The 25039-nt window shown below is 42.5% G+C and overlaps 2 protein-coding genes across 2 annotated transcripts; one reads left to right on the plus strand and one right to left on the minus strand.

Moving 5' to 3' along the window:
• Positions 1-347: 347 nt before the first annotated feature.
• Positions 348-12452, minus strand: reep5 (receptor accessory protein 5). Its single transcript, XM_061061232.1, has 5 exons — positions 12208-12452; positions 11888-11981; positions 3684-3822; positions 1526-1694; positions 348-642 (listed from the first exon to the last, which is right to left on the minus strand). Exons 1-5 carry the CDS (start codon positions 12323-12325, stop codon positions 593-595), a joined length of 570 nt encoding a protein of 189 aa, XP_060917215.1. The 5' UTR covers positions 12326-12452; the 3' UTR covers positions 348-592.
• Positions 12453-18725: 6273 nt separating this feature from the next.
• derl2 (derlin 2) lies at positions 18726-24998 on the plus strand. The gene is made up of 7 exons (XM_061060632.1): positions 18726-18871; positions 20126-20191; positions 21129-21202; positions 22492-22585; positions 23091-23286; positions 23374-23464; positions 23895-24998. The coding sequence occupies exons 1-7, from the start codon at positions 18779-18781 to the stop codon at positions 23998-24000; spliced, it is 720 nt and encodes a 239-aa protein (XP_060916615.1). The 5' UTR covers positions 18726-18778; the 3' UTR covers positions 24001-24998.
• Positions 24999-25039: the final 41 nt, after the last annotated feature.

The following is a 25039-nucleotide window of genomic DNA, read 5'->3' on the forward strand; positions in this document are numbered from 1 at the left end:
AGTTGGTAGTCGGTCCTGAGGATAGACCTGTTGAGAAGCACAGGTTTAGTAGATCTGGAGGTCGTCAGTGTCACGCACCTGTGAGCTTTGAACAAAGAAGTTTCCTACAACAAGGTGTAACTCGTTTTTAAATCCTCGGCAGGGGAAAACGTTATTTACAGTTTGAGATATTTCACCTGGAGGGATGAAACACACTGACGTAGAGCCTGTTCTTCCTGTTTGGATTAAAACCTTTAGCACTTCTGGAGTTAACAGTTCAGGGAGCTAAGAAAGAAAATCTTAACATGAACTTGTGTCATTTTTCAGAGAATTTTAACTTCAGTTTGCAGACAAAGAAAACACAACCCTTCTTCAGCCAGTTAGTTTTTATTTGGTTCATGAAGTGTCTCAGGACCAGCGTACAGATATCTCTCAGCCCTCCAGAGGGCGACCTTAAATAAGTGAACTGACCCGGGGAATGGCTTTAATATAGATACAGGTGAAAGGCTACACGTACTGAACATACGATCTTAAAAACAAGCATTAAAGGCAACATTAGATCTGTAACAGAGTCGGCTCCAGAGGACCTCGCTGCAGACGCCACGCCTCCTCCTTACGAGCTCTTCTTCTCCTCGAACATGATGTTTGCTGTGGCTTTCTTTGCTGTGGAGACACACACACACACAATGTCAGAAAGAAAATCACTTTTCAGTTACATGTTATCAGGCTAAAGTCAGGGCTCACTACACTGAAGGGACAAAATGTAATTTTATTTAGAGCTGTTTATTTTCAACCCCCCCCCCCCCCCTTTTCTTAATTACATCACTTATTTTTGCTCATATTAAAGTTCCAATCAGTGAGATGTGTAGTGAATGAAATGATAAAGTGAGTTTACTATATGATCAGACATTAAGGAAACATGTTATGTTGAAGTGCTTCTCTGACAACAATGCAGCAGCCAGTATGTCCTCCTTCTAACTTTAGATTCTGGTCCTGAATGATCTGTATTTGTTTGGACCAGAGAAGGTAGGCGGTTTTAAGGCACCCCCACACGGCCGTTTTGGACACCCCTCGGTTTGCCAGATATGAGAGCAGTTATCAGGTCAACAGGTGTTGCAGTGATGGAAGCGGGCAAGAGAAGTGGTTCAGATAGAAGTGATTGTACCCGACCTAAAAAGCCTCTGCATGTTTCTAATAAGCTCCACGAGCAGAAACGTGCTCAAACTAGGATCAATATTGGAGATGATTTTGAAAAATGGAGAGAGGTTAGAACACAGAAAGGTTTACAGACCGATGCAGAGCTGGATAAACACTGAAGCTTCAGTGTTCACCACATGGTGACCTGAGTGAGCATCGACTCTAGAGAGGAGGGGGGAGACAGCTCTCTATGATGTTTAGAATTTAGACTGCAGTACCCATTTTAAACACTAGGTGTCAGAGTTACATACTGCTTCTTTAAAGTACTTAAAACATTTCTACTTTGGTTAAAAGAGTCCAGTCCTGTTCAGACTGTTTTTACAGGAAAAAGACATTTGCAGTTTCTCACCCTCATCTTTGAACTTGTCGGCAGCTTCTGTCGCCTTGTCCTTGATGTTCTTCATGGCGTCGTCGATCTTGCCTTCGTTCTTGAGGAAAAACGGCCGGATGATGCGGTTGTAAATCTTATCCGATCCGTTGGAGGGAGTGGGAGCCATGCACCACACGAGGAAGGCACACTGAGGACGGAGAACACATAGAGAGACGCCATCAGAACCTGACACAGGACATTGTGTCGTCTCTTAGTTTGAGAGATTTAACATCTTAATGTGGAGCAAAGGTGCTTTAATTATTTACACTCACACTTTCAAAATTACTTGACTGCAGACGTATTAAACTGAGCTCACAGACGTTCACATAACTGCTATAATTAGCTCGGTCACACACCTGCACAGGTGACTCTTCACCAACGTGCACACTCAGATTCAAACAGGTGTTCCCCTCAGTCTCTCTCTGCAGCCTCACAACACTTCTGACCAATCTTCATACTCTTCTTACTATTGTACAATATTCATATTGTTTATTTTGTTTACATTTTCGTCGCTATGGAAGCACTCCTGTTTACCTGCCCCCAATATTTCTGTTTATTAACCAGCAGCAATAACATCGAGACAAATTCCCCGTATGAACAAACCCTCTAAATCAACAGGATTCTGACTTTAACCAAAGTTATCACACAACACGTTGTTTATCCAAACATCTGAAACTGTCAGTTCGATCAACCTGACTCTGACACTCAGTGGGTGTGTCTCTATGTTCAGGTAAACAGGTTCCTTCTTGTGTAAAACCACAGCGGTGCACAACTGAGCCAAAAATAACCACCAAAGCAGATCCTCCAACAGGAACACGGCTCAATGAACGTCATGTTCTTCAGTTCCACATTTTAAACAAATGAGAAGCTTTACATGAAATGACGAGATCAGAGAGATCAGCCCAGCATGAGCAAAGAGAAGTCACTGACGTGTGTATACAGTAAACACACCGAGTAGATGAACGTGTAAGTGGAGGTAAGTGCATCCAGCAGGTGGCAGCACACCTTCCCATCTCTCCCACCTGCTCACCTGTTTCACTTCATCAGCCCTGCAGGGTTTTTATACCCGGCATGTTGTTGCTTTATGCCTCAGATTCTCTGATAATCATGATGCTTACAAACTTAAACAAAACGCTTCTTCCTCCTACTCCTCCTTCCTGGAGCGTTCAGGGTGAGCTGCACGTGTGAACGCAAAAATGATCACTCTGACTTAAGCTGAATTTTTTCTGCCGGCCACCCTGTGAGATTTTCACATGAAGTCGGGTCGAGCTGATGTTAGGACAAAGCAGGAAGAGGAGAGAGTGAGGACGTTTATCCTGCAACTGGCGCACGGAAATCGACTGAATGAACACGACCGGTGTGATGAAACTGCTTAATTTTGTTTTCTGTTCTCCAGTATGCTGATTGTGAATAAATCAAACTGCTCACAGCATGAAAAAGCTCAAATTCCCATCCTAGCGTCGGACTCTGTTTCTTCTTTCTTGGAGTATCTTTTATGTGTTGCCTCAGTGCGGCCTGTGTCCGCCCTCAACATTTCAGACTGAAATGTTCTAGAAATGTGTAGGAGGAGAGCAAGTTTGAAAATAGCTTTTGTCCTGTGTCCTTGTTCAAAAGTTATGCCTTTGAACATACTAATCTACATTTTTCCTGAGCGTCAGTAACACAGCTGTAGCTTTGAACACAGCCTGTTGCAGGTTAACAGGCGCCCGCAGAGAGTGAGGGTGCTCATTAGTCAGGATTACAACATGAATACATTCAAGAAAATACAAAGTGTCTTCAGGCAGACTCCATCTTTCTCTCTCTTTCTCTCTCTCTCTCTCTCTCTCTCTCTCTCTCTCTCTAGCTTCTTGCCTGCCAGTCTTGACTGAGGGTTCAGACTCTCACACAAACTACACGTCCCTGAAAGCAAACACAAACTCCCTGAATCACTAACAGCTGGTGAACCTGCTGCAGAAGCTCTCAGCACTCAGATATCATTTATCATCAGTGAAGCGAGCTCCACCCTTTATACATGCTGAAAGGAGAGGAAACACACACACACACACACACACACACTGATGGAGGGAGGGATCACAGATAAGGCCTATGCTGACACACTGACTGACAGACACACACACTCGCTCTGTTGGCTGTTTACCTTTCCAATATAGTAGAAGGGGAACCAGGAGAGGAAGATGTCAGCGAAGAACTCGGCCACGCTGAAGAGTCCGTACACCACCCAGTACGTGAGCCACTTAGTGTCGTCCTCTTTGGTCGCACTTTCAATCGCCTTAATCCTGCAGAGAGAGAGAGAGAGAGAGAGAGAGAGAGAGAGAGAGAGAGAGAGAGAGAGAGGGAGAGAGAGGTTCATATTAATGGTCCTTACTCCTTAAAATTCAGATTTGTATTTCCTCTTGAATAAAATACACTTCCGCACCACTCCTATCTGGTCATCTTTTTGTTTTGTTTTGAAAAACCTGTTTTTCAAGATTTGATTGAATCTGATATCTTTAAACTGATCAGATGACTTATGAATAACTGGGACCAGTAGGGACCAGATCTGAACCAGAGGGGGGATCTGAAACTAATGTAGGGTTAATTATAAGTAAACACTAATGCTAGCTTGATATACGACAAATTCTTATTAATTCTATACAAATGGCAGATTGGGATGTTAAGTCTCTTGATGCTAGAAAGCCCAAGTAGTATATGTGACCTTTAATATGTTTTTCTTCAGTCTACAGACCCCTACCATCAAATCTGTTAACTAGTGTGTCATTATTTATAAAACCAAAAGAGTAAATTGACCTCTTGGCCGTGTCTGCAGTCTGTACATGCTAACACGATGACATCTAAACCAACTGTGCGTTTCATGACAGCTGCACATTCTCCCATATTTAGGTCTCTCTGTGTCTGTTGTCAAACAGGTATGTGGGCCATTAGACCCCGAGGCCGACCCACTAAACCTCTGCACAGAGCTGCTCCCACACCCCCTTAAAGTCTGCATGTATTATTAAAGAGACTGCACAGACAGGAACATGACACCGTCCACACCTTCAGTCTCTGCATCTGTGTGTGCAAAGAAATATCAACCAGCCTTTACTGACAATGTTTGAATACAATACCGCCAGCATGCTGACGGGACAGAGCAACCAAACATACGAGTCCTGAGAACTCAAATCTACTGCTAGCATGCCTGTTAGCATTAGCACGTTTAGCAGCTTAGCAAATGGATTTCACTGCAAGAGGAACAAAAAACAACAGCTTCACTAGTGAGATCATCAGGATCTGATGTGTGACGATGATTCATCACATCATGATGAACCATGTGGGATGAGTCATCCAATCGTTGTGTGATTCTGTCAAACCAGACTTATGAAATCCTGCTGTATCATGCAATGATAATGATTTACAGTCCTCATTTTAATAAATGACAAATTGCTGCATGTGTTGAAAGCAGCGAAGAGGGTAGTGTTGCAGTCAGGAACACACTTACCAAGACCAAGACATACCCGAGACCAGAGTGCTCAAAGTCCGAGACAAGACCAAGACCAGGACCAAGACCAAGACCAAGACCAAGATTAAGACCGAGACCAAGACCAAGACTAAGACCAAGGCAGGGCAAGACAGAGACAAGACCAAGCCATTTAGGCAGGAGACAGACTCTAGTGGACACTGGAGGAACTGCAGCTGTAAAGTTGGACATTTTAACATGGGGCTCTATGGGGACTGACTCACTGCAGGATACAGACTCTAGTGGACACTGGAGGAACTACATTTTTTTTTTTTTTTTCGTAGACAAGACAAAGTCTCTCAAACACCCTAGCACACATTTCACTTCTGATTTTATACACTAAAATGAACATTAAACCGAGCTGGATGTGTTAAATTGGTGGAATACTTCTTTCATTTAAACAGTAGGACAGGTCGGATACAAAAATCTGCAGCTGCTGCTACACGGTGGTTCAAAGCCTTTACACACAGTGACCTGATGTGTTTGCTCTTATTAATTCAAATAACCACACCTTCCTCTGCACACATCACACCGATCAGTTCAAACCAGATTATCAGCCTGTGAGCCGGGACAACCTGGACACTCACAGGTCACCGTGTAGAATCAGCGGCTTGTTGTTTTATTTTTTTATCAAAGCTGGACTGAGCAGTGGTCGTATTCAGAGCTGAATCCACTACGACTGTGCTCTGTGTACTACATGTTTTGCATCCTGCAGACTGAGGAACTAACTGCATGTAACCGTCGCTGTGTAGAAAGCTGTTGTTGGGGAGGGTTAGTGGTGGTGACATTACAAACAGGAAACATCTCATGGCGGCTCTTTGACCACAGAATCACTCTGAGTGCACATTAGTGTTGCCTGTGCTCGAGCTCTGCCTCTACCAGAACCATTATCTCTCTGTTTGTAGAAGCGACCAACGTTATAAAGTGATGACCAACGTTATAAAAGTTTGGTATTTTTTAATATGTTTTCCCATATCGGTCGGACCCTAGTTTTTATTTTGTGAAAATGTTTATTTTATTTATTTTAATGTTTATTGTAATATGGGATTCTTGTTAGCTGTGAGATCCAAGAGAAAAGTAGACATCATACTGATTAAAAAATTACTTTAAATACAAAGAATAAACGAGCAAAACCATCAAACACACAAGTCATGAAATTGGGTTTTTTAATCCAAATCCGGCTTTTATAATAGCAGCATGCGGGTCGATTGCAGACGTTTAAAAAGCCGTCTCGGTATCGTAAATGTTCCAGAGAAATATCTCAGCAGGTTCTTTAAAAGCACCCTGTAGAATAAAGAATGTGAAACGTGTTTAAAAAGTTTCAACTGTTATCTCGGTTATCTGCGGATGAATCGTTGACCTTTCAAGGCTTTAAATAAAAAAAGTCTCTCCTCAGATCAGTTCCTTTTAATGTCCTCACATTAAAGTGATTACATCTCAAAGATATGAAAAGAAGACACTGATTTCTTTAAACCTCCGTCAGGGTTCTTTCATAGAGTTTCATGGACATGTTTCACAGTGTGTCTCTCCACTGACGCAGTCCTCCACAAACCATTCTCTTATCAAATCTGACCATTTCTTCCTTAGAAATGTATCTACAATTCTACAAATCATTAATCAGACGCTTTTCTCAAAACCATCGTCATCATCGTCATTAAGGTCGTCAGTGTTCATGAAAGAGCTTTTATCAAGCCGTCCAGCTGATTGTGTGTTTAAAGGAAGAAGCCTTGAGTTTTACACCTTTGCAGATGAGGAAATTGACAATTTATCCAGGTAAAAGTGAGCGCTGATCAAGACATTTTACAGGTTTCCATAGTAGCCACTTATCAATCAGAGGTAGCCCCGCCCCAAAATCCTCCGCTACTTTATGGTCTGTTAACTGTTGCTTAAGTCTGTCGCTGAAATCTTCCTGAGTCGCTTATTCACAAATGTGCAACGTGTAACTGGACGTATTCACTCTATCAGCGAACAAGTAGAAGAGTATACATGCTGCATTTGACGTGCAGGAAGGTCAAACTGGTCGAGCAGCAGGCGCAGGATTTAAACATCAAGATCTCCACCCGTCGCTTCGCTAACTGTCTACCGGTGAATTTTACAGAATATTTCCTGCTGCATTCACACATCAATCAAAGTCTTGATAAAATTTATAAGTCAGGGTTCAGCAGTTAGCTTTCATACCACAGACTGTAAATATCAACGGATGAAGCCTGAGTGACGTCACCCGTCTGTTCCTGCAGGGGGCTCTGGAGTCCCATCGATGGCGGTCTCCATGCTGGAAATGCTGTCTCAGTCTAACTTTCAGTCAACCTAACGACAGACTGAGAGCTGGAGCTGAGGCGGGTTTTAAACCTCCTGACAAACCATTACACCGCGCCCACCTGTCAATCAGGTCAGCTACACGCCTTATTGTGAATAACTCTTATCCTTCATCAAATCAAAACTGATGAGTCATCAAAACATTCACCCCCCCGTACAGTGTGTGTCCATCGAGACATGAGCTAATCAGACCTGTTTGTTTTTTGAACCAGGCTGTAAACATGTTAATCTCTGCTGTAAAAACAGACTTTTTAGAATGTGTTCCTGCAGCCAGCCTCTAGTGGACACTCGAGGAACTGCAGGATTTTACACTTCAACATCGGCTTCATTTTTCAACACCGGAGGTCGCCGCTTGTTTCACACATGCAGCTTACCTCGATCATTTTGATGAGTGCAGTGCATGTGTACAAAAGGACTAGCATAACTTACTAAACGAACATCATGCTGTGTTGAAGAAGACTTGAAACTACAGATTGTAAACTCGTTAGGAAAATGTTTACAGAGGGAATAAATCAACTGAGAAGTCGGAACATTTGAGGATAAACTAGAATTCAGAGTCGTTCTGCAGTGGTTTCTGTTCTTACACTGAAAAATGTTATCTTTACTCTTTCATAATGCAGAGTAAAGAGAGTCCATGCCTACAACACAACAACACAAAGGTAGATCGTATAGCTTCTCCTCGACCTGCAGTCACACACTGAGTCATTTGCATGAATTTACATCCCATATTTGTACAGGCCTAACGTCTGAATACTCTCACACAGTTTCAACATGTTTTCATTTGGTCAGGAAAAGATTTGATCTCCCTCTTTATTTTCACTTTTATCTCTAACCTGTGTGTTGTATTGTGTGCCGCCTCTCCCCTTGATGTTTGGTGTCACTTCACTGAAGTCTGAACCTGCTTCGTGCTCTCTGTCAGGGCTTGTCAGGGCTAGAAACAATAATGTGATTTTAATATAAAGTCTTATGTCATCTATGGACGCACAGCTTGTTTCATAAGACCAACAACACTCAAAAACGTGATTCACATTTTGTGTTATCAGTCATGCAGACAGAGAGTGGTTATAAAATGTTGAAGCAGCGGTTACACCCGGGTAAATGCGTACAGGGAAAGACTCAGACAGGTCTTCAGTTATCAGCTGCTCCGCTTTATTATCGTCTTTTTTAAATGAAGGATTAAGAAGAAAAGGCTTCATGGTTTCACTTTAGGGTTAGGGTTAGGGCTAAAGATAAATCAGACTGATAAGCACAAAGAGTCCAACTGAGACATTCAATCCTGATCTCTGTTCAGAGTTTTTAATAAAGAGGTCACATCCTGTAGGTCAACTGTCTCAGGTTAGCAAACCTTTAGAAGTGTTTGGGTCAATTACTCTGCTGTTTGGGACGTGAAGGGCAAAAACAAGAATCATCATCCAAGCATCAGTTAGTGCTAATTAGCTAACGTGAGCTAGCTGTCATTAGCTAGTTAACGTTAGCTAGCTGTCATTACCTAGTTAACGTTAGCTAGTTGACAGTAGCTAGCGATCGTATCAGCATCACTCTCTGCTGTCCCAAAGCTAACACAATATTTGAGGGGTGCCGATAGCCTAGCCATTATGACGCATGCCCCATGTACAGAAGCTGTAGTCCTCATTGCAGCGGTGCGGTGCATCGAGCGGTGACGCACGAACATGCTCAGTTACTTTCCAGTTGAGTGACCATCTCGTCTTCGTTATAAATCTTTTTCATGAGTGTTTGAAAACTGCATTTTGAGGGATCAATGAAATATGATATATAATATGATATAATATATATCAATGACTCTATCTCTACAGATTGAACATAGATCTAAGAAAGATATCGGCCGATATATTTTTTTCTCTTCCTAATATCGGTATCGGCCCCAAAAATTGCATATCGGTCGGGCTCTAGTTTCTCTGTTTCCTATGTTTCTTCAGGTTCCTGAGCGTCTGCTGTGGAGTTCTGTGAACTTCTCATGATTTTCCCATGGTCTGGGTTTTTGTTGGACATTGTTTGAGTTGGAGATCGACTAAAAGAAGTAAGCCTTGTTTTCAACGTTTGACCTTTTTGTTATAAGTCTTGTGTAGTTCTGCACTTGGGTCCAGTTCCTTTTTATTTAAACACTGCGACTGTACGGACCTAAACGCTAACGGCGTGAAAATCAACAGCTATAGTTTGTGTTTCTGCCTTGATCATTACTGATTTGGTTACAAATATTTAAGGCAAAAGGGAGAAGTTAAGATATGTAAGAACATGTTGTCGTCATCAAAGAGGAAGCAGACGGGATGTGGTTAAAAACACGATTATACTGACTTTTTTCACGTCACTGAAGACAACAGTCAGTGTTCTTATTAACATTTAAAGTGCGGAGCGAATGATCCGTTTATAACCTCATCCTAAAAATATCAAACGCTGTCTTTATTGGACCTCAGCTCTGTGCTGGAAGACGAGACTTGAATGTCTGAGGAGCTGAAGATAATCCGGACCATCATCATGGAGTCATCCTCTCAAAGAGGCATCCCCGAGGAGCACAGAGATCCACTTCAGGCCTGAGAGTGAGTCTGTATGCAGCAGTCAGTGAACGTAACGACGAAATGAAACCACAAAAGCATGGTTTTTGATAAATGACTTAATCTGGATCATGAGATGGCCAAAGGGAACGTCCACAGATTTCACTGTCGGCATGGGAACAGAAACATGTCTTTGTTTGCACTCATGCACGCCTGAACATTTCTAGAAAGTTTTAAACAGGCTGCCCATGAAATCTTCTGAGATGTTCACACATGCACCTTACAGCGGGAGACGACCCCTGTCAGACGGGGGGGGGGGGGGGGGGGGTCTCAGGAGGCAGGAAGTAACATACAAAGAACGGAGCAGAAGTGGCACACAAAGAAACAGAGTCTGATGCTATATTAAGAATCTTTACTTTTATATCATTGCTTTGTTTGACATTCTGAGTTTTTGTAAAGAATGTGTAGAAGATGATACTGGCAAACATTAGACATGATGAAGTGGGTACGTTACCTGCACGGAGATTGTGTATCATGCTCAGACAGTCTATGGTCGTGCGCTTGTCACAGGATATAAACGTCATCAACCCCTCCGCTCACTCGGGGGGAATCTTCCGGAATATTTCCTGCTGCATTCTCCAAGAACATTTCAGGACATTTACAGGAGTTTGTGAAAGCGCCATCTTTAGACTTTAGACTTTCCCCTGTTGCTTCCTGGACCTCTTCTGCAGCGTTTATATCCTGCAACAGCTGCACGACCATAGACTGTATGTGCTCGACCGACGCAATCTCTGTGCATGTAATTAAGCTGTCATCATGCTTCCTGTTCTCCAACATGTACTTCTCCACTCTTTTGTTAATGTTGTGAATATTTGAAACTACACAAAGCATAAAAATGCATCACTCTCTGTTGCTTCACTCACACATCGTCCTTTTTACGTCAGTCATCTATCGCCTGCTGGAACCCCCCCCCCCCCCCCCCCCCCCACCTCAAAATCCTGTGAGGTGCATGTGTGAACAACTAAAGCAGGAAGATTTCAGGGGCAGTACGCCTGAAAGTTTACAGAAATTTTCAGCCATGAAAGTGTGAGAACGGCTTTCCGATGCGTAGCAGTGAACGGATGTGCCGCACAGAGTTTTTCAGTTTGGCTTATTTTTAATTCTTCTCCCTGATTGAACATAAATCATGCAAATAAAATGTACAGCTCTAAGTACAAAAAAAGCACGATACACAAGAGATGCTGAAATTCAATAAAATGCACAAAACATAATTTAACTTGATGTTAAAGGCACAGTATGTAAATGTCACCACTAGGGGGCTCTCAATCAAAGCAATAACTAAAACGACATTGGGGCAGGTGTGGACTCATGGGAGTGATTCTTTCTGCTACCCCCCCAAACCCCCTGATGACAACGAACGCCTAGTTCACCGTAGTCAAGACGACCGGGTGAAACCGACCTGAGGAAGAGAACATGACGAGCTAATGTATCCGAGTATAATTGATATGACGTTTTTTTATCACAGCAGCACAAAGTACGGCAGCTCTCAGTAGCAGCTCACGTTTCATTGTGCAGCGGTCTTTAACATTACGTCCTGTGTTTCCACGGCAACGATAAACATGTTGTGTCTCCCATGGTGGCTGCCACAACACCGTTACAACTATGAAATTACGGGTTTCTCTGGCTTTGATAACTGTTGGAAATATTTGAGGTAAGGTAAGTACTAAACAAAAACATACTGTATACAGTATGTTATGTTATACGTTGTTATAACATATAACATATGTTATACAGCTTAGTATAATTATACATATTACATGGGTTTAGTCCATTTTTTTCTTTAACTTATTTTTACTTTTCTTATTGAAAAGTTTTTCTCTGAGGTTGCACTTTGTAAACTCTATTATAGTGTGTGTGTGTGTGTGTGTGTGTGTGTGTGTGTGTGTGTGTGTGTGTGTGTTGGGTGGAGGAGCTGGCGGGCCCCTCCTTGCAGACGGATCTGCTCTATAATGAAGCACTTACGATATGTAGGCAGGATACAGAAAGCCGATGAGGTTACACAGCAGGGAGGCTCCATAACCGATCACCAAATACACCGCGATCACACCGACCACAGCTGCAACACACACACACACACACACACACAACACAACACATCGTGTCACATAATAATATTATATAAACGAATAATAACAATCAGCATATGAACTGTCTGTTAGAATAAATAAGAAGCGTCAGTAGAATATGTTCCACTCTGTAGGTGATGACTCAGAGCCACGCTGCCCGATCATCTCCTCCTCTGTGTTTCTCTCCTTTTCCGTACATCTGTCATGTCCACTCACCCAGAGCGATGTACGTCCTGCTCACTCCGGTTCTCGCCTCGATTTTCGACAGAACATCGGTCATGAGATTTTTCTCATGCAGGAACTTTTCAAACCTCTCTTTGAGCCCCTGCGCCATGGCTGCACTTCCTTCTTTCAGTGATGCGAGGGATGAATTACGAAACTGTTCTGAACCAAACTGCGACACCCTGAAGACACACACACATATATACACACACACACACACACACACACACACACACACACACACACACACACACACACACACACACACACACACACACACACACACACACACACACACACACACACACACACACACACACAGAGAGAGAGAGAGAGAGAGAGAGAGAGGCGTCAAGTTAGACAGGAAACAGCCTTACATACAGACGCCCATTACAGGCTTCAAAATAAAGCCTTCAGGCTAACTTAAAGGGCCAGTGATGAATTTATCAGCAGAAAATGAAAAATATAATCACAAGTATGTCTTCTTAAGAGTTGAATCATGTAAAAATAAGATTTTTTGAGTGGCTTCACCTTAATAAGATAAGATAAGATAATCCTTTATTTATCCCACAATGGGGAAATTTACAGTGTTACAGCAGCAAAGAGCAAAGATTGCATACATAGTACAAATTAAATATAAAAAGAAAAATTGAGAATGTACAAAAAAATAGATACTAAAAAACAGATTAAAAAAAAAATAGATCAGCTATTTGACAAAAGTGCAGTCTGTAATATTCAGTGTAACAGACATGCACACAGTGCACATAAAGTGTAACATGTTATTGCACAAAGTGGTTTGATAAACATAATATAACATTAATATAACATTATTATTGCACAATGTCAGGGTAAATTGTCCGGTTGTGTGTGTATGTTTTGTGATCTACTGGGAGCAGGCTTGGTTAAACAGTCTGACTGCAGCAGGAAGGAAGGACCTGCGGTATCTCTCCTTCTGACACCGCGGGTGGCGAAGCCTGAAGGAGCTGCCCAGAGCTGTTACAGTTCCATGCAGGGGGTGGGAAACGTTCTCCATCAGGGATGATAGCTTTGTCATCATCCTTCTGTCTCCCACCACCTCAACAGGGTCCAGGGGGCAGCCCAGGACAGAGCTGGCCTTCTTCACCAGTTTGTTCAGTCTGTTTCTGTCTGCGGCCGTAGTGCTGCTGCTCCAGCAGACCACTCCGTAGAGGATGGCTGATGCCACCACAGAGTCATAAAAAGTCCTCAGGAGTGCTCCCTGCACTCCGAAGGACCTGAGTCTCCTCAGCAGATGAAGTCTGCTCTGGCCTTTCTTGTAGAGAGCTTGTGTGTTATCAGTCCAGTCCAGCTTATTGTTCAGGTGAACACCCAGGTACTTACAAGAGTCCACTATCTCAATGTCCTTTCCCTGGATGTTCACCGGTGTGGGAGAAGTGGGTCTGCGCCTGCGGAAGTCCACCACCAGCTCTTTGGTTTTACCCGCGCTGATCTGGAGGCAGTTCCATTTGCACCAGTCCACAAAGTCCAGGTTGAGTTCTCTGTACTCCCCCTCGTCCCCATCAGTGATGAGGCCGACAATGGCAGAGTCATCAGAGAACTTCTGCAGGTGACAGTTGGGTGTCTTATGGGAGAAGTCTGCAGTGTACAGGGTGAAAAGGAAGGGAGCCAAGACGGTCCCCTGTGGGGCCCCTGTGCTGCAGATGACCCGGTCAGACACACAGTCCCGTGTCCTCACAAACTGTGGCCGGTTGGTCAGATAGTCCAGGAGCCAGGATGTGAGGTGCAGGTCGACTCCTGTGTGTTCCAGCTTGTCCCTCAGAAGCATGGGCTGTATGGTGTTGAAAGCACTGGAGAAATCATAGAACATGATCCTCACAGTGCTCCCAGCCCTCTCCAGGTGTGAGAGAGATCTCTGCATGAGGTAGATGAGAGCATCATCCACCCCGATGCCTGGCTGATAGGTGAACTGCAGTGGGTCCAGCTCACCAGGGGGCGCAGATGGTAAAGGACCAGCCTCTCCAAGGTCTTCATCAGGTGTAATGTCAACTCTTCATATCTCAATAATACGCCAAAACATTTCACTAAACAAATATTTCATGAAACGATCACAATCGATGGGACTCCAGCGCCCCCTTCAGGAACAGATGGGTGACATCACTCAGGCGACATCCATTAATATTTAAAGTCTATGGCGTTGATCTATATCTGTGATCGTGATGTCACCTGTTCGTTGGTGCCAAGCGGTAACTTCTTGTGTTGAATAATGAAGACAATACAGAAGTCCAGTTCCTCGAGTGTCCACTCGAGCTTCAGAGGTCCATTTGACACCAAGTGTCCATGTTTTATGCATTTTTTACAAACTGGTTCAAAAAAACAATCTGACCTCAGATGTTTATTGTTGTAATCTGCAGGAGGGTGAGTTTTAAGACATTTTCAATCGCTCATTATTGAGAATTGTGTAAATAAACCGATTGAGGTATCCAAACTGAAACAACAGTGGACTCGAGCTGAGGACGCGTCTGAAATATCTTCCACATTCATCCCTCAGTGACTTTTTTTTAGATAATACTCAGTTTGTTCAAATGGTCACTTCAGCCACTGTGGCACCTTTCTCCTCTGAGAGGTGCTCAAAGTGAAGAAAACCACAGGAGGAGTGGCTCTTGAGAAATCACATTCCTGTTTCTGTCAATGGTCCGTCTGTTCAGAGAGACGACAGTGTTGATTTCTTGGTTTTCACAGAACACACACACACACACACACACACACACACACACACACACACACACACACACACACACTCACATGTTCTCTCAACACTTACAACGGCCTTGAAAACACAACAAACACTTTATTCTCTGGGGTTCCTCCGGGCTTTGAGAACTGAAGAGAGTGTGGGTAGGATGTCTCACAGTGTGGTTTAATAATCAGACTGTTACTCAACTCACTGCAACAGGAAATATCTCAACATCTTTAAGGACAGCAAACACCCTGTTCATGTTCTGTTCTCACTCTTCACCATCTAACACACTGACTCACATAGTAATCATATAGTAAGCTCACTTTATCATCTCACTCACTACACATCTCACTGATTGAACCTTTAAAGTGACAACAAAAGACACAAAATGAGAAAAAAGACCCACTGAGAAATGTACGTGTTTTAATCTGTTGCTCCTTTGTAAAGAGGGGTGTGGTCTCCTTTCAGGTCTTTGTTACAGCATCATAGTCAACATGTTTATTTTGAAGGTGAATGGAAGTCAATATGTTCTCATGTTACAGTAACTGAGGCCAGCTTGATGCAGCTGCTGCTCAATAATTATAGACTCCTGAGCATATGTTTCCCTGACTTCAGTCTTGCAGGCGTTTCCCTCTCCCACACGCTGCGTGTATGCAAAAAGCTCTGCACGCCCAGGTGTGATGTTATGAAAACCAGAGGTCTGGATGAGGTGAGACTGTGAGCGCTGCTGCAGAAATGACAAAAACACCAGGTATATGAAGGTAAAAATCTCCTGTGAGGATAAAGTGAGGGCACAAAGAGTCTGACTCTGACACGGAGATTTGTGCAGCCACACCCTTCTCTGTTCAGATGACGCTGCAAAATAAACTGCTGGCTTTAAAAGCAATTATTTCAAACATCCTGCAGCGTGCAGCTGATTCTAACACGGCTGCTGCTCTGACTTTAATAAGTGAGGAAAAATACTGATGACAGGGAGGGTTGTTGGAGGTTATTGATGTCAGAATGATAATTTATGACGCTGTTATTGTTTGTTTACTCTCCTTGGTGCACATTTACAAAAACAATGCCACATTTTGCCTGTAAACTCGATGAAATTGTTAAGTGTCAGGACTACAATAACTGTAAAACACTGTAACTTTCAGTGATCCTAAAGGCTAAAATGAAAACCATTTTCTTGACTTAAAATGTGCTCTTTTGTGTTGTAAAATATATTTAAAAAATTAAGGTTTGACTTATTCTACAGCCAGACAAGGTTTAGTGTAAATACAATTAAAAAAAACAACCTGCAAGTTACTCTTTAAAGAGGACATATTCTCCCCCTTCTCCACCTTTTCAAACAGTCCCCCTGTGGTCTAAATGAAACATCTGTGCTGTGCTTTGGTCAAAATATAACATGAATCAAGCACCAGAGGAGGTTTGTGACCCTGTATAAACCAGCTCTCTCAGAACGCTCCGTTTTGGTGTGTGTGTCTCTTTAAATGCAATGACCCCCCCCTGAGTTTTCCCAGTAGACATCACTCCTTCACTATCGAGAATAAAAATGGCGGACCTGCTCAAAAGTTTTGTTCTAGGCTGGGGGTGAAGTCCATGGGTGGAGATACCAGGGGAGGGGATTTTTTTTTTTTTACCAGAATCCCACTGTGACATCACAAGGAGAGCACATTTGAGACGGAGCATTTTCCTCTGTGTTGTAAGACTTATGCAGACCACAAACAAAGGACTGGATGGGTTTATTTCACATTTTGTGGGTCTGTAGACACTCAGGTTACCAAATATATGTTCAAAAACACTAGAAGTGGATTTTTCACAATATGTCTCCTGTCGTGTTTGCAGTTGCAATAAAAGCTCTGAAAATGACAACAGTCTCTTTATTGTGGTATCTTGATGCAAATGATTACAACAGTTAGTTCTGACAAAGCAATCTGATTGAACAGGAGGCATCACTGGGACTTTTCACATCATATGTATCCCTCCTCCTCAGCATACAGGAGCTCTGAATACTTTGAAAGAACATTTAGAGCTGACAGAGTTTTTCTGTATTCATCATCTGAAACCTCAGACAGACTCTGACGTCACTGGTTTCATGATCACATTCAAGTTCATACTACAGAGGAGCTGCTCTGTGGTAACCATGGACACCAACAGGAGAACAGGATGTTCGAGTTGCTTAGCAACAGCCTAGTTTCAGTTAAACTGTGGAACTAGTTAATTTAATGGAGTTAAAAAATAATGTGTAGTTGTTTTTATGACTATTTTCTGCTATTATAATCATTGTATTAAAGTAATATGACACTGGAGGAGGAGCTGTTGTTCTGGATATCAGCACTGATGTGATTATCTTCAGACTGAATCACTGGAGGGCTGATATTCAGGACAACATCTCCACCTCCAGTGTGATGTTAACAAGTTAATCTGCTCAGTGTTTGTGTGTGTTTGTGTACACGCTGCAGGGCCATCGTGGTTGAGAGATCTCTGTGGCAGCTGCCTAAAGATCAAAGGATATCCTGCTTCCTGGTCTGAATCTCAATGGGACCGTTATTTACAAAATGAATAAATAAATATATATATATAAATATTTACTGTGTTGAAGAAGACTTGAAGCTAGAGATTGAGACCATAAACTTAATAATAAATGTGAGGGAATAAATCAAGAGTAAAGTAGACTCATTTTCTCAAAGATTTCTCTCCAGCCAGTCTTACTCTGGCAATGATTGGAGTCGCCCTCTGCTGGATATGAGAAGTAGCCTCATGCAAGTTGGTTTCAATACTTGAACCAAGAGGCAACATCTACTTCTTTGACTGTGCGTGAGTTAGAGTAATGGTTTGTCTCCCCTCTCTGGAAGGACTTGGGTGTCTCTGGCTTTCTCTCTCCATGTACTATTGTTTACGGTGAGAAGGCAGACTTAGAGGGCAGAACAAACACCTAGCTGTGGGAGTGTCACCCACCTGGGGGAGGGGTTACTGCCCTTTGTGATGTCATGAAGGGAAAATCTCCAAACGGCCTGTTTGAGCACACATTTTCTGAAAAGTGGAGCAGGCTAAAAGACAGAGAGGGTGGACTTTTCTCATCATTAGGGGGTTTGTAGACAGAGTAGAGACACATATTAGAGTTAGAGGAACATGGTGAAGTGTATTATGCATAATATCTGAACTTTAATAACTAACCCAACAAGTAGGTGTTGCTACTTAACCAAATCATCCTCACAAACATAAACATTTAGACAAACAACATCGCAGACTAAAAAATCTTCTTTTGTACAAACATCAATCTTCAACACGTGACAGATTCAGGTTTTAGATTTCACCACATTATAATGATTACATCAAAGAAAAATCATTGTTCATTTTCATCTTCTAATAAATCAAAACATTTCACAAAGACAGTAAACGGTCCCATGTGTTCGAACAGTTCCTGTTTTCATTTTCTTATAGTTCACTTTTCTAAAGGTTAAGTACCCCGTGTGTCTGTTAGTCTCGTTCCAAAATATTGCAAAGGATCTTTTGGCAAGTAGAAGACATATTTGTCTGCTAACCTTTAGTGAACATATGATATAATCCTTTGGAGTACACAATATTTAATTTTTATATTTTTGTTTTTATTTAACTGACGATCATGTCTGCTCTCTCTGAAAAGCAGAAGCTATAAAAAAAACACATACTGTACGACCATAACCCCCTGTGTATGTAACATTTAGTTTAGTTTACTTTGAGAACAACCTTAAATTTGAAGCGCAAATTCACAGTTTTAATTGAACCACCCTGGGATGTCATTTGTCCGACGTGCATGAACGCAACACCCGAATGGAATGACGTGTCAAGAAAGTGCCGGAAGCTTTCAGTTGGTCCAAAATGGCTTACCAGACTCTACAACAGGAGTACCTACAGATTCCCATCGTTACCAGGGCTTATACAACCGCGTGTGTCCTCACAACAGCTGCTGTGGTGAGATGTGTTCATGTTTTATCCGTGTTATGTCGGGGCGGAGCGTGATGCCTTTAAATCGAGCTAGCGTAGCGTCGTTTGTGTGGAGCTAGCGTCGATGGTTTAGCTGTAGCTCCTGTTAGAGACGTGTCTGAAGCTGGGCGTCCAGTGAGGAGGAAAGCTCTCAATGTAAGGTTATTAAAGAGCTAAAAGAGGAGGTAACTGTGGCAGGAGCTTCATTTGAAATGTATTTACTGAACCACAACCTGTTTGTACCTCTTAAAATATAAACTAGCACTTTAATCATTTAACTACACACAGAACAAAACATATATAATAAATGTAAACAGACTGCAGCTTTCTGTGTCTATAATAACATTCAAGTGATTTGTCTTCAGCTGCTTTACAAATACTTCATATTTATAATTTGAAATAATGAATAAAAGCAGAAAATCTTCACTGAAAAACATGAAATGATTGAGATTTAAAATAAAATAAAAAAAATAAAATCTAGGCTATAAAAAGATGCCAACCGGTTTTCTGTTCTTCCACTTTTTTTGTGACTCGTTGTTACTCTGCATGAATGTCAACACTGACTTCATGTTATTATATTTGTGATACAAGAGTGTTGTGACTGTGAAGATGTTCCTCATGGTGTTGTTGATGACAGCTGATTGGCTGACAGAATCAGAGCTGTCCTCTTGTGATTGGTCCTCACAGGATGTGTGTTTATAACAGCTGTATTCAGCGGTGTAGTGGAGCCTGAAGATGTGGGGATGCTCTTCTTTTGTACTAGAGATGGGACAGATCTGATCTCGTATCGGTATCGGGTCCGATTACGTTATTTACATATCGGATGTCTGACTGACAGCCGATCCACGTCACCGATTGAGAAAGATGGTTGGACACTTTAATCATTCTCAGCTCGTACAGTCTCTCTTTGAAGACGTTCAGACTGAACTGTAAGAAGTGTCCTCAAATCGTCTCCATGACAACGTTCAGACTGAACTGTAAGAAGTGTCCTCAAATCGTCTCCATGACAACGTTCAGACTGAACTGTAAGAAGCGCCCTCAAATCGTCTCCATGACAACGTTCAGACTGAACCTTAAGAAGCGCCCTCAAATCTCCATGACGACGTCATGATGATACACAACTTAACTTTCGATCTCATGTATATTTGTCAGAGCTCGATTATTCTGTGACCGTTTTAAAAACGTTCTATGGTTGTTCTTTTTTCATCATTAACGTGATGTTTGTTTTGTTTCCTCTCACAGCAACTCGAGATCATCACACCTTTTCAGCTTTACTTCAATCCAGATTTGATTCTAAGGAATTACCAGGTGAGGAATCGCAAATGAACTTGAATCGTTTTTTTCTCGTCTTCTGACTATTCAAAGTGTTTTCACACCGCAGGTCACACCTACACATTCACACCTACACATTCACACACTGATGGTAGAGGCTGCTGAGTAAAGAGAACTAATACATTCATACGTAACCAATAAAGCAGAGGGAGCAACTTGGGGTTAAGTGTCTTGCTCAATGACACGTCGGACAATTAGCTGCAGGAGCTGGGGATTGAACCTCCGACCTCCCGGTTGAGAGACAACCGACTCTACCACTGAGCCACGGCTCGTCTTCATCCTTATGCTCAGGCCACAGAACATTTAACACACTCTGTCACAACACGTGCCTCCACACGTCTAAATATCAGCTTCCACACAAAGTCACAAATCCAAGCGAGGCACCAAAGTAGTCTCGTTCATGAGCAGCTCTGGACGGGCTGCACCTGCAGGCTTCTTAAGGCTGTGAGGACCGGGATGCTCTCCTCTGATTGGTCGCTTCGGCAGTTTCGGCAGCATGCGCACCTATAAGACCTTTCAGGTGACGACTCTGCAACAAGTGGACGGTGTCGGCCATCCATCCGGGGGAATGCACCGCACAGATTCACAGGAGGAAAACAGAGACATTAAAACACACTGAGGAGGCTCAGCTGCGGCCGTAACATTTCTATTATTAGCTACACATTTAAGAAACATGTTGTCGTTATTTTTTACCATGAAAACTTGTGACTGATTGTGAAATTCCCTCTTAAATTATTACATTTAAAATTATAAAGCCAGTCAATTTTCATCGAAAAAAAGGTTTTTGTAGATTTTCAGCATTTTTTTAAAATCCTGATTAAATCAAATCAAACTTTTTCCTTCCCATCTTTGTCATCTTTGTGTATTTTGTTTCTGCTGAACCTTTAATGTTTTTTTCTGTCTCTCTCTGCAGGTATGGCGACTTATAACCAACTTCCTGTTTTTTGGTCCAGTTGGCTTCAACTTCCTTTTCAATATGATTTTTTTGTATCCTTCTCAGTCGTGCGTTTCCCTTCACTGAACACATGAACAGATTTGAATACTTTCTGTTTCACACGGGAGGCTGTCGGTGTTCTCAGAGATCACATGATGAAAGATGTTTTCAGTACGGACTGATAGATCGTCTGAAAGCTCAAAGCTGTGACTCAGTGAGGTTCAGTGTGACAGCTCTACACTGAAATGTTTTCAAAGGAGTTCAAATTGTTTTAAATCTGCTTTCTGTTTGTCACAAGTGATGAAAACAACTGTGACTTCAAAGAGAGGAGATTCAACACGTGATGTGAGGCGAGCGAGCGTCAGCCACAAATATCAGCTTCATTCTATTGTTTCCTGTTTGAGTTTCATTACAACCCACGAACGACGCTGAGAGACGCGGCACGCTGTTTTAACCCCGACGCCCCGTTTCTGTTTTCATCTCTGTCACTCGAGTAGAAGGACGAGAAGGGAGGGCGCTCGACACTCGCTGACACTCGCTGTCCTCACTCAGCAGAGCTCGTTGGCGTGTTGTACAAAGTGAAGATAACGGTGCATTATTAAAATCAACATCCGGGTTGACCTTTGACCTGTGTCAACAACACCAGAGAAAAACTTTGTTTGGCTCACCTCAAGACGTTTATTGACAAGCCTCTTAGTGTTGAGACAGCTCGTCAACACAAAACACCACACTTCAGTTTGTCCACCTTCAAAATAAAAGCTCCACACTTCAATTTGTCCACCTTCAAAATAAAAGCATCATATGTTATAATGTTTACAAGAGGTAACTGAAATTCACAGAGCAAAGACGTAAACATTTAACAGATACAGTGTGGGCAGTGAGCTGTCAGGACGCGGTGTTATGTTGGAGTTAGAGCCTTGATCATTTGATGATTTCTTCGTCTCTTTCAGTTAGAATAAGACGACCTTCTGTCTACTTCAAATATTGGCGATAATGAAAGTATCAGAGTTTTCTGATGTGTGGTTCTAAATGTTCAACATGGAAGAAGGTCTTCTTTTGTGTGAGTGTAAATTATGACTCCAGTCATTGGGGAACAGTGCCTAGTGGTTATGTTGCACGCCCCATGTACAGAGGCTGTAGTCCTCATCGCCTCTGCCGTGGGTTTGAATCCGACCTCTGCCCTTTGCTGCACATCATCCCTCGCGCTCTCCTTCCACCGTTTCCTGTCTCTCCTTAGCTCTCCTACCTAATAAAGACAAACAGTCTCTTAAACAATGAGTTTGTAATAATGATGATGAAGACGTAAATGTGTGTGTAGGTTTCCTTAACGTCCTGTTTTCAGGTACAGATACTGTCGGATGCTCGAGGAGGGCTCTTTCAGGGGTCGAACGGCTGACTTCGTCTTCATGTTCCTCTTTGGTGGGCTGCTGATGACCGTATCCTTTGTGAAATTGTTGCTTTAAGTGTTTTGTCTTGTAAGAATCTCCCTCACTGCAACTTCTAACTCCTTTAATGTGTGCACATAAACACGCTGCACATAAAAAGCGAAAGATTGAGTGGGTAGACCCAGAATGATGTTGAGGGAATATAGATCCCTTCTGGCCTGGGATCGCCTCGGGTTGCTCCAGGATCTGGGTAGAGGGAAGACTGGACCCTGGATCAGCAGGAAGAGATAGATAGACTAAATAAAACTTCAACTTAATGCTGTGAGGTCATTGGAACGAAAGGAGCAAGTTGATTGATTAATTTCTGTCCCTTAACGTGCATTTAAAAAGATAACGTGTCTCTGCTTGGTTTGTGTTGTAAGATTCACAAAAAGACAACTCGAGTAACTTCCCTCCTACATCAGAAGTTCTCAGACTGAAGCAGGTTTGAGATGAGCGCGGCTCGGTCTGTTTGTGTTAAATATCTCTGGAGTTCGTTTCTTTGACATGGCTGAAGATATTTGGCACGTTTGTGAGTCTGGTGTTCCTGGGTCAGGCCTTCACCATCATGCTCGTGTACGTGTGGAGTCGCAGAAACCCCAACGTGCGCATGAACTTCTTCGGCCTGCTGAACTTCCAGGCTCCCTTCCTGCCCTGGGTGCTGATGGGATTCTCTCTGCTGCTGGGGAACTCCATCATCGTGGATCTTTTAGGTATTCAGTGTTTTTGTGTTTGATTGCACGTTAAGTCAACTTGTGAGTGCCTGAAAAGCACTTTAAAAAAATCTGACCTTTCTTTAGGTATTGCCGTCGGTCACGTGTACTTCTTTCTGGAGGACGTTTTTCCAAACCAGCCAGGAGGTGGAAGGTGGCTGAAGACCCCGTCGATCATGTGAGTCTCAGATTACTTTTGATCAGTAAATCCGGATGAAAAGCCAAAACCTGCAACATGCAGTGTTCAGCGTCCTTTCAGCCCGTTTATTGTCAAGAATTCAAAGTGAAATGTTTTTATATCGGGTTCACGTTGCTGCAGTCAGAGCTCCACAGCTGAGACAACCATCAGAGAAATCCTGGTCCTGATCAGACTGGGACCTGGTCCTGATCCTAGCTAACAGGTCAAACTGGTACCTGGTACTGATCCTAACTAACACGTCATCAGACTGGGACCTGGTACTGATCTGAGCTAACAGGTCATGTTAGCTCGGATCAGACCAGACATATCAGGAAGGAAACACTTTTGCATGTTTCACTAAATCAACGCTAATAACCTCAAATGATCCCGTCGTTAATTTGCTAATCTTTTCTTTTTCTGTCTCCTGCAGAAAGATGCTGTTTGATACTCCGGAGGAAGACGCCAACTACAACCCCCTCCCTGAGGAGCGCCCGGGCGGCTTCGCCTGGGGGGAGGGACAGCGCCTTGGAGGTTAAAACTTCCCCCTCATCGAACTCTTCCATGGACACTCCCTCTGAGACATGAAGGGGACAAACATGGTCTCTGTTTTTGACGTGTTTGTTTAGTTCTGGATGAAGAACGCCAAACAACCTGAACTGGTTTGGAGAGAACCGTCTGTTGTCTTTGTATTCGGGCTTAAATCATCCTCAGAAGCTGTTCTTTACGCCAGATCGTCGCTCTAAGACTTTTTGAGAGAAACTTTTGGGTGGAGCTGTGGACGGGGAGGCCTTCAGGCTTCGGGTGATGTTTGACTTCATCTCAGAAAAAAAAAAGAGAGAGATAAAAACAACTGTCTTGAAAACGAGAGAAAAAAAGTGACAGAAGTAAAATATTATCAAACGAATTTATTCAGATGGCAAGCGCGTTTTCTTTTTTCATTTCCCTTTTTTTAAGAAATAAATGTGTGTGTGGCAAAAGATGCTTTGGTTTCATCTGTTAAACCGTAGTAAGTAATATCGTTTGAAACCAAAGATGTCTCTAAAATTAGAACACATGATTCAAGACTAAAAACTAAGTCCAGAAGAAAGGATCATGCGTCTCGTAGCATCAAAATGTAACGACTGTTTTTCATTTCTTCATCTAGTGTGAGTTGAGTATTCACAGTTGTATTCCTTCTTTTGATTGACTTGATACAAACAGCCTTAAATCAGACCTGTAGACGATACTTTTGTGTTAATTTAATAGATTTAGCACTTTTTTTTATTTGTATGTTACCTGATGATCCTGGTTGCCTTTTCAGCAGCATGTGTGGAGGACAGTTTGCTCGTGTGTGTGTGTGTGTGTGTGTTGCTTTTAAGAACTGACAGAAGATGAAGTAACAAGTGTCAGAGTGGGATTAAGAAGCTTTTGTCAATCCTTGCTAACACTGGATAACAACAACATCCTTGAGTTTCTAATAACCTGTGAATCTAAATATTGCTGTGCAGGCTGCGATGAGATTTGGACTGTAATGAAATCATTATTTTAAATCACAGCTTGATTGTGTTATTCTGTTTTATTTAACGAAAGCAGTTT

The sequence above is a fragment of the Labrus mixtus genome, chromosome 17 (assembly GCF_963584025.1).
Source record: "Labrus mixtus chromosome 17, fLabMix1.1, whole genome shotgun sequence".
Taxonomy (NCBI): domain Eukaryota; kingdom Metazoa; phylum Chordata; class Actinopteri; order Labriformes; family Labridae; genus Labrus; species Labrus mixtus.

Coding starts and splice junctions, on each gene's coding strand:
- derl2 (XM_061060632.1), top strand. CDS start 18,779: ATGGCTTACCAGACTCTACAACAGGAGTACCTACAGATTCCCATCGTT. Junction 20,192..21,128: donor TGATTCTAAGGAATTACCAG/GTGAGGAATCGC, acceptor CTCTCTCTGCAG/GTATGGCGACTTATAACCAA. Junction 22,586..23,090: donor TTGGTGGGCTGCTGATGACC/GTATCCTTTGTG, acceptor ACATGGCTGAAG/ATATTTGGCACGTTTGTGAG.
- reep5 (XM_061061232.1), bottom strand. CDS start 12,325: ATGGCGCAGGGGCTCAAAGAGAGGTTTGAAAAGTTCCTGCATGAGAAA. Junction 3,823..11,887: donor CTGTATCCTGCCTACATATC/GTAAGTGCTTCA, acceptor CTCTCTCTGCAG/GATTAAGGCGATTGAAAGTG. Junction 1,695..3,683: donor CCTTCTACTATATTGGAAAG/GTAAACAGCCAA, acceptor CTCCGTCCTCAG/TGTGCCTTCCTCGTGTGGTG.